This window comes from Canis lupus, chromosome 25, assembly GCF_011100685.1.
Source record: "Canis lupus familiaris isolate Mischka breed German Shepherd chromosome 25, alternate assembly UU_Cfam_GSD_1.0, whole genome shotgun sequence".
NCBI lineage: Eukaryota > Metazoa > Chordata > Mammalia > Carnivora > Canidae > Canis > Canis lupus.
This window is the reverse complement of record NC_049246.1, coordinates 5,048,290-5,067,101: the sequence shown is the minus strand read 5'-3', so window position 1 is coordinate 5,067,101 and position 18,812 is coordinate 5,048,290. Positions and strand designations below refer to the sequence as shown.

At 36.3% G+C, this 18,812-nt stretch overlaps 1 protein-coding gene across 13 annotated transcripts in view; it reads left to right on the top strand.

Moving 5' to 3' along the window:
* NBEA (neurobeachin) overlaps positions 1 to 18,812 on the top strand; it is a 674,010-nt gene that overhangs the window by 533,814 nt on the left and 121,384 nt on the right. For all 13 annotated transcript variants that reach the window (XM_038573291.1, XM_038573292.1, XM_038573296.1 and 10 more), the window contains 2 exons: positions 13,568 to 13,685; positions 14,004 to 14,106. In XM_038573291.1, the coding sequence (XP_038429219.1) occupies positions 13,568 to 13,685; positions 14,004 to 14,106 (221 nt within the window). The remainder of the gene's footprint in view (positions 1 to 13,567; positions 13,686 to 14,003; positions 14,107 to 18,812) is intronic.

Below are 18,812 nucleotides of genomic sequence, written 5' to 3'. Positions count from 1 at the left end.
GAATTCTGAATCACCAGGGGGGCCACCTTCTTTGTAAATTAGTTTGCTGTGTGGATGTCTCTGGTTTACAGTTTTATTTATTTACTAAGACATGAATATTGGAGAAACATACAGTGGAGTTCCACGGGAGCCACATGCACTTACTGTGTGCCACACACAATGCTAAGTGCCAGAGAAAACATTCTGTGTTGTTATGGGGTTAAGACTGAGACTTACAAATAACCTCTATATCTGGGGAAAATAATATTATTAGGTTTACTTACACTATTAGTGGAGAGCAAAACTTGAATAAAAATTACGTATTTTAATTTGTATGGTATTCATTGGCTATCAGTTCTTTAAAGTAGCCAAGTATAGATAGGTTGCTTTTGTTAACACATTGTATTTGTACAGGTTATGTTGATATGAGTGATGATGAACATAGTGATTGCATTATCTAGAATCTGGACTGAACCTCTTATCTTTTTCTCAATACTCATCATCCACCAGTAACCCTAAACCTAGAATATGGTAGAGAGCACTATTCTCCAAGTCGCTGGAGGCAGAAACTCTTGCAAATGTTTAATTCCTTTCATTCCTTTATGTCAGTAAAATGAAACAAAAAACACAGGTCTTATTAATTCTGCCTCATAAATATGTTTACTATTTTCCCCTTCCTCTTCCTGTCTTCGGCAACTGCCTTAGATTAGACTTCCTTTACTTCCGAGTGGCATAGTTCATGTTTCCAGTTTAGCATCCTTCCAAATCCTTCTCACCACTTATAGAAGTCTTTCTAAAATGCAGATTTAATGCTATAACTGTGCTCCTTTCACTGGTCTTAGTGGCATCAAAGTCCATCGTTAAAGCTACTGTTTAATGAGAGCTAAGTTTAAAATCAATGTATCTGCTGATCTTTTCTGCAGTAAATGCTCTGGACGGCCTCTTGCCTATAGCCGGGTGACCTCTGGTACTTATACTGGAGACACCTGTTAAATACAGTAACCTATCTAATGTTTTGTTTTTTGTTTTTTGTTTTTGTTTTTGTTTTTGTTTTTTTTTAGCAACCCAGTAAAATCGAATTATTATATCAATCTATTATCAAGGCTTTCTAGAAATAGAAAGTAGGAGCTGTGTAAAAGGAAGGTCCATCTTTCTCTTGTTCACTAGTGTATTTCCATCACCTAGCACAACATTAGGAACCTAGTAGATCCTGACTGCATTGTTCTTTGATAAACAAATGCTAACAGCCTTGCCTGGGACGGAGTACTTGCTCATGATGTTCAAATGAAACACATAAATGGCAAATTCTTGGCAAAAGAGCATGTTGCTGCAAATAGCTTTACAATCAAGGAATATAAAGTAAACAGAAGAAACAAATATAGTCTTGGAGCATTATGGTAATGAAGAAGCAACTTTGGAGGAGGGATACCCAACCCTAGAAGTACCATTTTCATTGCCTATAAAAGCTGAGAGGTCTCTAAAACCTCTTTTACACCACCACCACCCCCATTACAAATACTTGTATGAAAGACATTCCTGTGTAAATAAGGGGTATTTACTGAGCTGTTTACATTTAAATTGAGTTGCATTTCTTGAAGAGCTGTTAATTATCCTGTAATATAGATATCTGAGCGTAGGAGTAAAAATACCACAGGAAATTCAGTTGCTTAATGTCTCTAACTGAAGCAGTAAGAAGAGTTTGGATCAGAGAATAATGGACACTAGAGAAGGGCCCAGGCCACAGCGGGGACTGGCTCTCCTCACTCCTGAGACTTTCACAAAGATCCTTGTGGGGAAGGATTGGGAGTTTGTTCAGCACATTTACATAGCACTGCCTTTGTACCAACCTCTCCACTAGACACTTTATATGTTATTTCACTTAATACAACAGCCCAGTACGGGGATATGATCTTTCCTATTTTATGTGAATGGAAACTTTCTCTCAGACATTGAGGAACGTTCTCAAGTTACACAGCTCTGAAGTGGTTGCATCAGACTTCAAGTCTTTCTTTCTGTCATCCTCTAAAATCCAAGTTCTTTCTACTCCGGTCTGGCATACAGATTTATTTAAAAAAATTATCACAGTCTACCAGACTAAGTGCTAATAAACTACATACTTTTTGGTATGGTACTGGTAGTGTGAGGAAATGTGTCAAGGGTAACACTAATACTGCGGTGGGCAGATACATATGAAAATAACCCTCAATCTAAAGAACTTCCTGAACACAAATTCCCTATGTAAAGATTGGGCTTCATTCTATAGCTGCTCTTTGAGATCATGATTCTCCAGCTTTGAAAAAGAAAAACAAATTTTCATAAACCGCAAGGTTGTACCTGTGAGTGCCCAAGAGTTTTCAAGGGAAAACCTTATACTTATAAACTGTACTTGTATTTTATGAAAATGGCTTTCAGCTGCTAATTACATTCATATTGTCTTTCCTGTCCCTCATGAGTCTGGTACCAATCTGACAGGTATGTGATAAAAGTTAAATATCTTTTGAGGAAATGCTCTTTTGAGCAGTAAGCTTTTAATACAGAATAAGACTTTATCAGGCAGACAAGGAAGGAAAGCTATTCTAGAACATATACAAAGTTTGGAAATATTTAATGTTTGCACATTTTAAAAACTTTTAATATATTTTTTGAAACTATTTGGCTTTACAGACACTTGAGCAAATGGTACAGTAGTGTGTGTGTGTGTGTGTGTGTGTGTGTGTGGTATCAGTCAGTTTTTTTCCTTCTTCAAATAAAACACAAGAAAGGAGGCTCATTCCCCATCTCCATTCCGACATCAATGGTTTGTCCTCATTCTCACACTGATAGCAGTGTGTGGCTTTAACATTTCCCCAAGTCAGTGTAAGCCCAGCAATGTTCACAGGAGGAAGAGAATGTCTTCCATTGGTTTCCTCTACAGTATGGAGACACTTTTATAAACCTGATCTACCCCTGGGACTGGGTCTGGGGTCAGTGTGTCCCGACTCAGAAGTACATGGGAGGGGAGTCAATAAATGAACACAATCAGGGTTCTGTTAATTAGGAAAGTGGAAAATTGGGGAAGCATGAGTAGATTCTGAGTGTGGAAGCAATAGTGTCTACTAATGAGTTTATTGTCGAAAGCACGGTAACATTCAAATGGGAAATTTTCATCAGGCCTCTGAGAAACTAGAATTTCATCCAAGTTCCATGACCCAATTTTTTAATGTCCCTTCAACCATAGACATCCAATAACATTACAGGGTCAATTACTCTCCATCTTTATTTATATTTTTTGCTCCTAAAGACTAACTGACTCTAAATAGACCTTTAATCTAATCATCCAACAGGTTATTTATTGAGTTTCTACAATGCAACAGGCACTGTGCCAAGCAGTAGAGAGCAGAAACAAATGGCCAAAGAGTAGATTACATGAATAAAATATGTAATAAATTTGCAAAATTTGTAGTAAGTGCTGTAAAGAGAACTTTTCTCATATTAGATGCTATGAGAGTATGTGATGGGGGGGGTGAGGTGGTGGAGAGATTCACCTAGCAAGAGAGGTCAGTTGAGAAAACAGAACATATAGAAAGCTCAAGGATGAGTAGAAATGAAGTAGACAAATAGGGGAGGGAAACTATTTCCAGAGAAGGAAGAATATGTGCATTGACTCTGTGACAGAAAACAACATGGTTTGGATAAGAGATTGAAAGACCAGTGGAGCTGGATCCAGGAGAGCAAAGTGGTACCAGATGTGTCTGGTACAGGAGATAGTTAGATCTACCATTAGACTTTATCTCTTTTGGTTTTGGCTTCTGCTTTCTTAGAATTCCTGCTGCTTATGATTTCTGGTGACTGCCTTCTCTATCTTCTAGCTTCTTCCCACCTTCCTGTTAGAGGTGTTTCTGGATATCTCACATTCAGATCTTTAAGAGAGATTATCTAATGGTGTCAGCCAGTCAACATTCATGATAACATGGTTCCAATGGACAGACAGATTTCTCACAGCCACCAGTTGTGGCTATCCTACTTAGATAACTACTTTTATATTACATGTCCATCCTAGTTCAATCTAATGGCCAGAGTTGTGGGGCCATAGGTAATTAACCTGGTGAAAAGGAGCTTTACAAGAGAGGACCCTTACCATGTCCTGTCCAATACACAATGAACTGGGAATCAACTCTGGACTGTCTTCACATAACTGCTTTTTAATTAATACAGACCATGTAAATGATAACTTTTCTATATGTGTGTATTACTATTGATCAACAAAGGCATTTATAATTAATTACTACTGTTAAATTACTGCTATATGCTGGGCTCTGTGCTAAGTATGAAAAATGCAGAGATGCACTGAGAACTTTTGCCCTTAGTGAGCTCACAGGTAACAAGAGACACCAACAAGTAAACCAACAACTGCAGTAATGGTCTGGTAAGTGTCATAGGTAGATACAGGGTTCTCAGAGGGAGCAGCAGGCTCTTCTAGCTCAGTCATTAATAGGAATTAACCAGGAGAACAAAATAGGGAGACATCTATGAGACAGAAGAAACAGCATGTACAAGGACACAGAAACATGACAGAACATGGTGCATTGGGGAGTTGAAAAGTGTTCGGTATGGGTAGGATTGAAGAACTAGGCATAATGCATTATGGCTAAATATAGGAATTTTTTACTACTATTAATAATAGTAGTCAATACTTATTAAATACCTACTGTGTACCATTAGTATATATGATTTGTATGTGTGGGTATATATATATATATATATATATATATATATAGCATTATGATAAAAATTTAAATAAAAATCTTTTAATTTGTGAAACGATTTCTCTCATAGCATAATTAGATTTTCAGTCAAAAGCAGTTCTCCTCTGTGTCCACTCTGCAAGTTAGAATGATGAAGAATGATGCCATTGTTGCAACAATTACTGCAAATGCCCCATCTAATCTTGTATCATTTCTGACTACATCTAGAACTTGAATATAAAATATCTGCAAACAGGGAAAATATTTGTGCTCCAATTAATAGCATCCACAAATCAGACCCTATTACAAAAAGGTTCAAAGAAAAACCTGTAACCCAGAAACCCAAATGATCTCATATAGAAGAAAATAAAACTAAAAACTGGAGAAGTGGGGATCCCTGGGTGGCTCAGCGGTTTGGCGTCCGCCTTCTGCCCAGAGTGTGATCCTGGAGTCTTGGGATCGAGTCCCATGTCGGGCTCCCTGCATGGAAACTGCTTCTCCCTCTACCTGTGTCTCTGCCTCTCTCTCTCTCTCTCTCTCTCTCTGTGTGTGTGTGTGTGTGTATGTCTCAGGAATAAATAAATAAAATCTTTTAAAAAATAAATAAATATATAAAAATAAAAACGAGAAATACATATATATAACTTGTTTAAAGCTCACCACCATGAAGAATAATACAGAAGTTAACATACTCAGTATGTAAATGAAAGTAAATTCTGGAATTCAGAAGTAAGCTTCTTTCCAAGAGTGTTGAGTTCTCCCTCCCCCTACTCAATTCCTCCCCTTTGTTAAATAACAGCAGAGGGACAAATACAAGATTTTAGAGTTTGCCAAATTTGCGAAAATGAGCAAACACAGCCAAATCTATAATAGTTACGCGTGGGGACATCCATAAGTAGGACAAAAATGAAGCAACCTTGCCAATATCATTTTTTAATTTTGAGAATTTTACTGTAATTTTGAGAGTGTGTATTTGAAGATGAAGTAGGCACAGAGGACTCCAGCTGCAACTCAAAGTTTGTAAGTTAAATTTTCAGTGTTTTCTTAACAAAAGTTGATTGAGTTCTTTTCATGTGCACGTTCTGTAAGGAATACAAAATAGAAAACAGCCTTAGCCTCTACCCTCAAGAAGTCTCCAACTGTTTATGGGATGTATGTAATAAAATAAGTGAATTTAGAAGTATCTGCCATGGTGTGAGATACCATTGGGGAAGTACAGACAATACTCTTTTTGAAAGAGTTCATGTTTTCTACTAATGACTATAAGATGGCATTCACACAGATTATCGGGACGCCGTCTACCCTGTAGCCACCACAGCAATTTCAAGTGCAAATTTAATCCTCTCAATCATCTCACCTCCTTGTTTAGTATAAGGGCCCTGTTCCTCTCAGACTGCAAGTTCAGACTCTAGCATGAATTACGTATTTCCTCATATCCTGGTTTGCTACCCACCATTCATTATTCTAATTGTATCTTCCACCTCTCTCCTCTCTATAATGTATGTTCTGGATGGCCTGGACCCATTCCCCAAGGCACCATATTTAAATCCTTGTTCAGCTTGAGACCCTCTGCCTTTTCCCTTTCCCCACTGTTTGTGATTCTCCAGCAGACCTCAAACTCCTTCTGGTGAAGGATTCTGCCTCTCTTGTTCACCATCATGAAGGTCAACCGATAAATATTTAATAACTGAGAGTCCCTGCAAGTAAATAAGATTGATACGTCATGAGGATAGGCCTGGAAGAAAAGAGCTGGCCTATTTACAGATAGACAGGAAGAGAGGATAGGAAGAGGCCTTCTCAGAATTGTCACTATTGCTGATGAGAATGGTAGCTTCATGTCCCAAACAGTTGGGCTTTCTTCTTGGAGCTTAGTGTGATTTTGGGTCGTTTCTAGAATACAAACTGCTACTAAGGAAATGATAGCCGTGACTGTTAGCTTAGTATTGGTTCACTGTGGTCCAGCTTTTCTTCTCCCATGCTGAAAATGTTCTGTGTTTGTCTGATGGGCAATAGTTATAGTTATAAGGTAACATTTGTTTAGCACTTCCTGTGTGCCAGGCATTTTAAAGAAGTTATTCCATTCAGTCCTCATGATCACCCTCTACAAATCTTAAGGTAAGTAAACTAAAGAAATGAAAAGTAACTAACTTACCTGAGGTCTCACCGCTAGTGAGTAAGAAAGTCAGACCCCATGGTGACTTTAAATCTAGGATAGGCGGATACATGAATTGATGAATTACAGCAAAAAGCAAGGTTATTAAATAAAAAGTTCTCTATGGATGAGCTACCTAAATTTCCCCCAATTGGAGGATGTTGCAGTCCTGCAGTATTAATCCATTTACTGATAATGGCTGTGTTTATGAATATTTAACCTGAGAACTTTAGCAGTGATAATAATCTGTTGTTTCATTTTCACTGAGAATGTACTTTCTGTAAACGCTCATTTTGCCAGCTTAATTTCTTCAGCATTTTTGTTTACTTTGCAGTTAAGCCCCATTTTCAGTCTTATATTACCAAATTATTTATTTTTATCAAGAAAAGATTTACAAAAAAAAATAAAAGATTTGATTTCATGAGCAGTGTTGCAGTCTATATTAGGTTTTACTGATTATGGTGCCTGCCCTTGACAGTTTTATTTTGATGATTTTATTCGTTATTAATTGGACAAGAGGCTAAAGTGAGACTCTTCCATCAGCTATTTGAGGATTTCTTTATTGTGTGAGGCTGGTCTATCGCAATTGTCCCTAACTTTTTTTAACCTATTCTGTTAAAAAAAAAAAAAAAAAATCATAAAACTATATACCACTTAATATTGTATATCAACTATACTTCAATATAAAAAAACCTCCTTGCACATATTTAAGTTTACATCTAAAATTTCTAAATTACATCTAAAATTTTTCAAGCTCATACATTTTTAAAAGATATAATATCCAATATGTTCTAAATACTGATATTTTAAGGTAAAATTGTTGCATCACTGTTGCATGAAAGGGAGATGTATGCTAAATGACTTCCAAAGGCCCAAGAACCAACCCTAAGACTGAAGAGAAAGGCCAACAAGTCCAGCTTGATGAGAAATGGTTTATTAAGTAAAATCATGGAGAGGGTCTTGGGCAGCTGCAAGAGGAGTAAATCTCCTGCAACCCCACATCCCTTTAAGACCTGTTTTTATAGCCCTAGAGGCTGGGAGTACACAGTGAGGGACCGCCCAGGAGGAGAAAGTTTAAGAATAGGTGTACATGTCACAGTCCTATCTCCAGGGCAGATCAAGAGTCTTATGCCCCAGAGAGTGTACTTAAAGGTGTGGTTAAACAAAAGGAAAGAATGTGTGTGTGTGGGGGGGGGGGGGGGGCGGGGAGTGCTGTGCTCAAGAAGTTTTAAGGTCACAGAATGGTCATCCTGGAGGATTTCTCCCAGATGATTAGCCTGGTTCACACAATCACTTTCCAGATGTATTCAGTAGAATCAAATATATCCAACAGAATAGTGATTTGATTTCTGTCATCACCCATTTTAAAATACATGAATAGAGATCCCTGGGTGGTTCAGTGGTTCAGCTCCTGCCTTTGGCCCAGGGCGTGATCCTGGGGTCCTAGGATCAAGTCCCGCGTCAGGCTCCCTCCATGGAGCCTGCTTCTCCCTCTGCCTGTGTCTCTGCCTCTCTCTCTCTTTCTCTATGTCTATCATGAATAAATAAATAAAATCTAAAATACATGAATAATATTTTTTCAAATGGACATTTTATGTATCTTTCTCTTTGAACTCCTATTTCCATTTGATTCCCTCCCCAAAATTTATCTCAGATATCTTATTCCTGAAGGTATTTTATTGCTTACTATATTATACTAATCTGCAAAATGTATATATCCACTTATGAATTAAAGTTTTTAAAGTTTTTTTTTTTAATTCCTAGGACCATAGAATTTCAAGTATTTAATATTTTTATTCTGGAACAAATTGTTATTATAAATAACATCAGCTTATCAATCATACAGAAACAAAAATATATTGTGGACGTGGAAAAATAATTATTAAACACAAAAATGAAATGCTATTGGAAATGCATCTCTTAATGAGATGAATGGTTAATATTTCCACATATGAATATCGCTTGGACAATACAGGATCAATATTACAGCTGCTCCTAGCTTTCTTTATGTAGATCTGTTGAAAAACCTTGTTCACATAAGTCAAGGATATTGAAGTTTTATATTAGTAGTTATAGTTTTTTGTACCACTTCTGTTTTATGCTAAAAATCAGTCATCTATAATCAAAAATTATTTTTAATTATCTCTCCATTGTCAGCTCAATTAGATCCAACATCAGTCTGAAAGTGGATTGAGAAACCATCTGACTTACAAAAGGATTTTTTAAAATCTAGTTATTGAGAACATCGGCTTTTCAACATCTCCATCAGTATTTTGACTTCTCCCTTATTCGAGGCTCCTACCCCCTCAGCAGATGTTATACCCCAGGCAATACACCCTAGAGAATATATATATATATATATATATATATATATATTTTTTTTTTTTTTTTTTTTTTTTTTTAATGGGAACAGGGCAATGGAAAAAAGTTACAAGAAAGAGAACCTGTACTTCCCGGTTCAGTCTTAGCCAGATAGATTTTAAGAAGTTGAGAATCTAGACATTTATTCTGTTAAATTACGTGTACCCAAGGATGCTGGGTGGCTCAGTGGTTGAGCATCTGCCTTCAGGTCAGGATGTCATCCTGGAGACCTGGGATCAAGTCCCACATCGGGCTCCCTGCATGGAGCCTGCTTCTCTCTTTGCCTGTGTCTCTGCCTCTCTCTCTCTTTCTGTGTGTGTCTCTCTCATGAATAAATAAATAAAATCTCTTTTAAAAATTGTTTTTTAATAAATAAATAAATTACATGTACCTAACTTATTTCTTGGAAAGTTACTGCGTTGCTCACTTAGAAGAGGCTGTTCCGTTGCATTTCTATGTCAGTCCTTCCATGCACATCTAATTATTTCTTGCATCTTCCACTTCTCCATGCCTTGAGTGAGGAAATAACATCACCAAGACATTGTGGCAGGAACAGTGGGGAGAGAATGTCAGATGCGTGGCTGTCTCTGCGGCTCCCTACATCCTCACCCTATGTGCCACCACAGCAATTATCAGTCTGATGGTCCATCTTGCATGCAGGCCTTGTAGAAACAAAGCTGCTTCTATCTTATGGTTGGGCTTTCCTTCCTGGCCTTAGAATTCTCTCCATTTATCTGGCAGATGAGAAAAGAACACGCATCGTCACATCTGAATGTAAACATGATATTACTTTTGAATTATTCCATCTTGAATATATTTGTTATCTCCCAAATCCTTGAATGTTTATACGGAATTATTAAAGTCATGGGGACTTGTAATTGTACCTAGTACTCAACCTCTTTAATTAAGCTGGAAGGGCCAGTTGGTTAGATATGACGGCCTCCTGAACGCTAGAAAGGGCATGTCTGTTCAGCCTTCTGCAACGTTTTCATCAATTCTTAACAGAAAATATAACCTGCGGCACAATTCAGATCTTCCATATTCAAAAAAAAAAGTATTTGTAATACTTGTTCTAACATACGTGTTCAATGATTTCAGATCAGCAAAGAAGCACTAAACAAGTATTTTTTAGGTGATACAATATTCGCTGCCTTAAAAAGGGGGAAAGAAAGATAAAACTGATTTGACAGCCCTATACATGTTTCTGACAATATATACATGTCTGATACACATGAGTGCACAGCAACCCGATTTTTCTTCAACAGAATCATCAAATAATCTGTGTTAAGCACACATTTGGGTGAGATGGTTTACAAGGGTCTCTATGACATTTGTTTTATATTGCTTCCTGAATGCTTCAGTTCATAAGTGAGAGGGGCAGCAGACCTCAGCATAGGAGGCCAGCATGAACTCTTTCTTCCTCCCTTCACTTCTTCTGGATGGTAAGCAGTTGGCTCAAAATAGTTCAGTGGTCACTTAAGAAAATCACAAAGTTCCATAAGCTTTGGGATCAAGATGCTTTAATATTCTTGTTTATGACCTATGTGATGTCATAAAAATTAGATTTATTCAATTTTCAGAAAACAAAACTGAATTGGGATATTTAGCAACTGTTGATTAGATTTCAATATATTGAACTATATTAGATTGAAATCTAATTGAAATATATTCAATATATTAAATAATTTGGAGAAGCAGGCAATGTCAATCTTCCTATATCATCTGGTCTGTCCCGCCCTGCCTGCTGAGTTAGCACAGCAGCACCAGGAAGGAAACCAGGGCCTAGTCCTGCAGTGTGTGATGTCTAACAACACCTAGTGACTCGGAGTTTTTTCTAGTACTTTTCCCTGCCTTAGGCAGTTTTTTAGCAGAGTGCCTCTCATAAGAAGTCCTCCCATGAACAGTTTTACCAACTCCCTAGACGGTGTATTTCTGGAAAGTCCTAGAGGATAGAGCTCTGGCAAGTACCCCTGGCAGAGCACCAGAGTGACTTCACCCTACAGTGAGCTACAGCCATACCTATACCTTCCTCCCACATGCTGAGTGAAACCCCCTTCCTCCCGCATGCTGTATTTCTTCCGTGTCCTTTCCAGACAAAGTTTAACATCATGCAGTTAGTGAATTACAAATAAAGGGTACAGATTCATTTCACAGAACAAGCAAGCAATTAAGGGTGAATTTGGGGCAAAGTTGGTGAGACAGTCTTACAGGGAGTGCTTAAGAAGTCAGACTAACTCCTGTGTGTTTGTGAACTACCTGCCTGCTATAAGTAAAATAATGGAAAGGAACACCTGGCCAAATATTCACTACATAATTCCCAAAGAGAAAAATAAGAAAAAGAGAAAAAAAAAATAAGTAAACATGTAAGTGAATGTGTGTGTGTGTGTACATATGTGTGTCTCTGTCTCCTGGCACAACGATTTTCCTATATGGGTGCCAGTACAGCTTTCATGAAAAGATTTTCTTTTTTTTTTTTTTTCTGAGTTTATACTTATAGTACTGTGTGGGCTTTCAAATGACCTTACTAGTTTTATTTTTTAGTGAAATAATGGTGCGGAAGATTGTTTTTCTTGTTTTGGCTGTTTTGTCTTAAAATTTCCCCTACTTGACAAAAAAGGTATCAATCTTGTATCAGTACTCTTTCCATTAAAAAAAAAATTATACTGATCAGTGAAATTCAAGTCTGGAGAACATGGCACCCAACTAAATATTTATTAATATAAACTGTGGTGAGTCTCTATAACCCTTTTATGAAAGTATAGATTTACATTTAGTTTTACATTTAGAAGTCAAAACGATAGTTGTCGCTTTTTGCTCAGCAATAAAAACATGTAAACTTATAAACAGGACTTAAATAATAACTAAGGCCAGGCACTTAAGGTTCACTGTCTCTACTTAGACTAACTAGCCATAGTATTATTATCACTCTTTCAGATGATGAAAATCAGATGGAGTTAAATAATTTTTCCAAGGTCCTATAACTGCTACATAGCAGAGCCAAGATTTGAATAGGAGTCTGATTGGCTCCAAAATGTTTCAGGATTTAAACAGATGTCTGACTGCCTCCAAAAACATTTTAGCATCTAGGGAAAGACAAAAACTGAATTAAGGAGTTAGAAAATGGAATTTTCAAAAAAATGCAAGACTAATGGATCATTTTTTTCTAGAGAAAAGAAATGTAAAAAAAATTCATAACTTGTTTGCAAAGCTAAAGGAATATCATGCCTGTAGAATTCAACTAGTTTTCATTTCACCAAAACAAATATACATGGAGTAGACTATACAGAGTATACTAATACAGGTAGAAATGTGTTTTGTATCATTAATATACATTGGTGTACCAGGAGAGAATGTGTTTGTTGTAGATTTGACTGCAGTGCCTTTATCAAATATGGACTTATGTGTATCATGTAACAAGAAGTGCAGATGTGGTGGTTGCCAACTTTGCTGCAATTCCCTGTGGCCTTCCTCTCATGGTTATACAATTGCTGCTACAGTTTCTGTCATTACATCTCCACTCAAGAAAGAAGGAAAAAGGAGTGTGCCAATTACATAAAACTCATTTTGTCAGCTGATACATCCCCATCTGACTTTGCTTTTGTTCTCATTAGCTCTGGGTCAAGTGTCCTTATCACCAGGTTCAAGGGAATTTGAGAAAGCAAGGAATAACTTTGCTATGATTGGCTTAGGCTGGGGATAGGCCATATTGGCCCCAGGACCAAATTCAGTCCACCCCTGTTGTTATAAATAAAGTTTTATTGGAACACAGCCACACCCATTCATTTATATGCATTGTCTCTGACTGCTTTCACTCTATAATGGCATAGTTGAGTAGTTGTGATAGAGACCATATGGCCTTTAAAGTCTAAAAATATTTGCCTTTTGTCCTTTTACCACAAATATTTACTATCCCTGCCTTAGACTAATCATGATCCATTGCCTGGTGTTGACCACATGGACACTGGTACTAACTGAGCTTCTTGTTAAGAAGGAAGAAAGAAGAAAAGGAATATTAGAAGAGAACCAATGACATATGTCAGGTTACCTTATCCAACTAATTATATATAAAACCAAAAAACTATAATATATTTTCTGTTTTAAGTCACAAGATCACTTGAGACGTATAATTTTCCTGCTCCTTCATTTCTTCATGAGCCAACTAAGAAAGTTTAGAAAGGTAGAAATTTTGCAAATACTGGATATGGAATCAAATGATGACAGTGTTGTGATATATCATGAATTCAGGAAACTAATCCTTAATTTACTTTCATATAGCACTAAGATATTGTCAGACTAAATCTTAGACACACATTGTACTGATTGATACTTCCCTTTAAACTCATTATTTTAGGTTCTTGCATACACTGAAGGACTTCACGGAAAATGGATGTTCAGCGAGATACGAGCTGTATTTTCAAGACGTTATCTTCTACAAAACACTGCTTTGGAAGTATTTATGGCAAACCGAAGTAAGACCTCTTAAATATTTTGAAAGGAAATGTGTTCTATTTGGATATTGTTTATTTACAAGGTGTGATACAGTCTTCATTTTTCCCTGCTGTATTTCTCTCTTTGATATGCCCTCACTAAAACAAAAATTAAAACTAAAATTAGTTTGAAAATGTTAATCCTAATTTCTTATGGATAAAGTTATACAGAAAGCTGATTTTCCATGAAGATTCATTACTTCTACAAATAAATCATGATAGGCACTTGAAAATTATTCCTAAAATTGGTGGTTGGCTCTCCTGTGGTTTTCTAAATCATGTTTTTTCTTCTTACCACAGCCTCGGTTATGTTTAATTTCCCTGATCAAGCAACAGTAAAAAAAGTTGTCTATAGCTTGCCTCGGGTTGGAGTAGGGACCAGCTATGGTTTGCCACAAGCCAGGTAATTATATCGTATTACACATTATCTATAGTTCATTAACATATTTTAATCTCAATATGACAGAAATGTAAATAAGGTTATGCAATAATTATTTTAAGAACCAAGGAATTTTCTTTCTCTGCAAGCCATTTGTAGGGAAAGAGGTTATGAAAACCGCTATTTTAAGAATGACAGAATAGTTCATGTATAGTTTTATTTAACACATATATAAATGAGGAAGTAAAAAAGTTGATTGCATATTATGGCTAGCATATAACTAAGACATTTTTGCTTAAGATATTACAAAAAAACTTGCCAAAAGCCTCATGATATTTGCGATTAATTTTTCTATAATCACATATAAATTGTTTTTGCAAATGCTGTGTATAGATGCTTCTTCATGAAATTAGTAAAACTCTTAGAAATTGTTGAGATTAACAGTCTTGAATGACAATGTGGTTTTAGCCATTTCCTAAATCTTTCATCCTGTTATTTTAAAATATCATTTTGAAATCTTATTGAAAGATACTGATCTAATAGATAACACAGTCAGTAATTATGTGTATCACTAAATTCATTTAGTCAGTTTTTAGCTCCAAGTAACTGAACATCTGTCTCAGAGTGACTTAAAGGGGTGTTTTGCTGTTTGAGTCTTATTTTCTAAAAGGTCTGGAGTTAAGGAGTTGCCAGTACTGGCTCAGGTTCAATGATGTCAGGACCTTCAGTTGACCTCATGTTCATAAAATAACCACTAGTGCTCCAGACACCACAGTTTCACCAACCGCATGAAGGTGGGGAGGAGACATGAAGGATTGTTCCTCGAGCTTCTATGTTTTAGGAAAGAATACATTTGTCAGACACCTCCACAATCTTTATCTCAGGTCCCTTTGGCCTGAGTGGGGTCACCTTCCTGTCCTTAAAACAATTACTGCCAAAGTGGGATGAGTTTAGGCCAATCATCCTCCAAGTAAAATTCAAGGTAAACTGTACCTCTGAACTCCAGGCCACCTCGTACTTCAACAAAATAGGTTTCCTCTTGGCAAGAAAGGAAGATACCAGTGTTGAATAAACAAACAACAGTGCATAGTTTTTTGTGTCCATGGGAATTATTGCAGAGCCCTGCACGGAGGGAAAGAAAAACTAATCTTTGTCTTCCCTCAATAGGCTACAGTCATTTGAAGGACAAGGGCCGTGTCTTACTTATCTTTTCATCTACAGCACCCAGCACAGTGCCTAATTGCCAGGGTGCTTTGTAGGTGCTTTGCCACTGGAGTTACCTTGCATTGCGGTGCATCAGCTCTCGTATTACTAAGCTTACAGTGTAAGACCAATCCACTGACATGTATGTACATGCTCAGGCTATTTACTAGTAGAAGGACAAGACAGAATGAAAACATTAGTGGATAATGAAGAAGGACTTATGTAGAATACAGGTCAAAGGAAAGATGCATTTAATCTATCCAAAAAGGATAATGAGGTTAGTTTTGCAAGACTTGTTCTTACTGAATTGAAGTTGACTCATGCAATCACTACTTCCTTTCCCAGGTACTTACAGACTGTTTGTTTAATCATCAATTCAAGAATTTTTCCAGGAATTGACATTAAGAACTGACAAATAAGTCTCACTTTTTCCTTTTTAAAAAAAATGATCTTCTGCCTCCTGACATCTTTCTCAATGATCATGATTCTTCAGAGGTTACCAATAGGGGTTTCTCAGTGACATGTATAAGTTCCTTCAGGACTCTTGGACTGGTCTGGACCTGGATGCATTTAAAACAACCAGAAGCTCTCTTACTCTCTATTGTTTCCCTTTTACCACATTTGGTCTCCTTTGGCTTTTGGAAGATTATCCTTCTTGATGGAAAAACTGTAAACAAAATAGATGTTTAATAGTTTTGGGTTTGCTGTTGTTTCAAACAACCATTCTATGTTAAAAACCATCCGGTTCTTTGTTTCGCACCTTCCCCCCCCCCAAAAAAAAGGTTCAACTTGTTCTTAATTTCCTAATATTCTCAAAAGTCCAGTTTTACATATTTCCTGTTATATATAGGATGAGGGTAGGAGAAATGTTGAATCTAGACTTAGGCCTGCCACTTACTGGCTGGGTAACAGGAACAGAACCTGGTACTTAGAAGGAGCTCAATACATATTAGTGGAAAGAATGAAGAACAATAGCACTAGGCCAGAGGAATGACGCTTTCATCTGTAAAATGGAGACAGTATCTTTTAAAAGAGATGCTTTATGAATGTCTTGAGATTGTAAACTGAAGACTTTGTAAACTATAAACATACACACTATACAAATATATGCAACATATACAGACGGAGGGATGAAATAAGGGAAATAATGCTTTATAAACTAAAAGTATAGTCGCTGGCATAGGGGATGTTCTCAGTAAATGATAGCTATGGATATTAATTAATTAAAGAGGCATTCATTAGGCTATGCTAACTTAATGGATATATTCTTTTCCTTCTAAAAGGACAAAGCAACAATCTGATTTGTAATGTGATCTCTTTGGTGCGCTTGCCCAAGAAATTGCTTAAATGATATGCGAAGTCAATTATTCTAGCAATATGTCCACCTTTGAATTTGGTAAATTTTTTTTGTTTATAAATCTTATGGATTTAGCTTAGAGTAAGTTCCCTAGTGTTTGATAAACTGCTTAAACATTAAAACCCAGTGTCAAGAAAACAGAATGAAGCTCTTCCTGATTCACAGATGGCCATCTTCTCACTGTGTCCTCATCTGGCAAAAAGGAGCTCTCTGCCCTTTATTCTTAAAACAACTACAATCCTAAAACAATGTGATTATTATCCCATTTTACAGAGAAGAAATTTTTGAGTTAGATATGTTACTTATCCTGCCCAAGATCATAGCTCACTCTCAGTTTCTATCTTGTGTCATTTGTCATGGTTTCCCACTTTGGTCGTAAGAACACCACCTTCAACTCTGCATAATGATGGAAAAATACTGGCAAAAATCTGCACATATTCTGGATTCCATGCTGATTATCAGTATTCGGTTAATGTATTTTTCTATTCAAATAGTGCAATTATTAACTTTGGATTTAATCAGATGCTTCAGTTACTAAAGATATATGTGGTTGTAGCCATAGGGTCGGTGATATTAAATGGTCATGTTTCATTATGATACTTAATAGTTTTTATCTCAGAGGGCAATTTTGTCTTCACCTTATCCCCCACTTCTAAATGCATCCTACTATAGCTCAAATACATACCACCCATCCTCATTCTAACATCTAAAGTTGTTATGGGTTATTTTGGAAAGCCCTATAATTTACTGTTTCCCATTTTGCTTCTTCATGTGATTGAATTATTTAATTTTTTATCATCACATCTCAGCTTCAGCCATTTTTTCTTTGAGGGTGAGCAATAAGTCAGGTCATGTAGTACGTACTTACTGAGAACCCCACTATATACTAAGCATTGCTAAATGCTAAGTGTATAACAGTAAATAAAACAGGATTCCTGCTCTCAGTGAGTTTATAGTGGGAAAGATGGAGCAGTAAATAGGAAAAACTGATTCTTTCCCTGGACCTGCTTATAATCAGCTTTTCTCAATTCATTTCCCATAGCCACATTTTTCTCACTGTCATATACTCTAAGAGTGACTTTCTAAGAGTGCAGACTTCCTCCCATGATTCCCATTATTTATACTTAGTAAGATTTGTTTGATTTTGTGTTTGGGGGTATTTTTGATGGTCAGAATTATTTCCAGATTAGCAATTTTCTTCTTAAATTGCTTGGGTTCAAAATGTCAACAAAGGAATTCAGAACTTTATTATATACATTGCTTTTAGCAGACTTACCTGAGCATGCCACAGTTAAAATTTTTGGTCAGAATAACCAAAAAATGATTATAATAGTAATACCATGCAAATTAGACCAGCATATGATTATAATAGTAGCACAATGAAAATTGGACTAAGCATAGTTTGTTAATTCCTTGATAATTCAGAGACTATTTTAGCATGTTGCCATGACAACATCAGAATCATGGCTAAAGCTTATAACAAAATAGTTGTGTGAGTGGAAGTATAGCTGGGAAAATTTTGAATATTGGTACCAGTATGATCAAAAACTGGAAGCACTGTAAAAATCATATTACAAATTAATTGAGAAGTGTACTGAATTTTAGAATTGAAGTATGAAATACGTATACCATTTACCATTACAATTAAGTGAATCATTAGGCTCATGGTTCCTTTGGAGTTAGTACAAGTCAAATATATGTTACTAGGAAAGTTCTTCAAAAATGTTAATACTTTAAACATTGAGTTACACCCAATTATTCTTGAAACTCTTAATTCAGATTTTAATTGGAGATAACAGGTTCATTTCCATCCTTCCTCCCTCTCTCCTTTTCCTCAACTAACGTGTATTTTAGCTCCTACTGTGCACAAGACAGTACCTAATAAGATTCCATGTGAATAGAAAAATTTGATGATAATACATGAAATCTATTTCATGTAGCCTTAAGCCTACGGGTCCCAAACTGAGCAGTGGCAGCCATTACTATATGAAGTTTAAGTCAAATGCTTGTAAGCTAGTACCTGACTACCTATATCTACTTAACTTATTAGCATGGAAAAGATTTGCTGTATTATTTAAAAGCTACTTTACTTATCTTGAGTAGAGTTTTACCTTTTTTGTTCTTGTTGACTTGTAAAATACCCATTTGTAGCCATATTATACAAATAGGT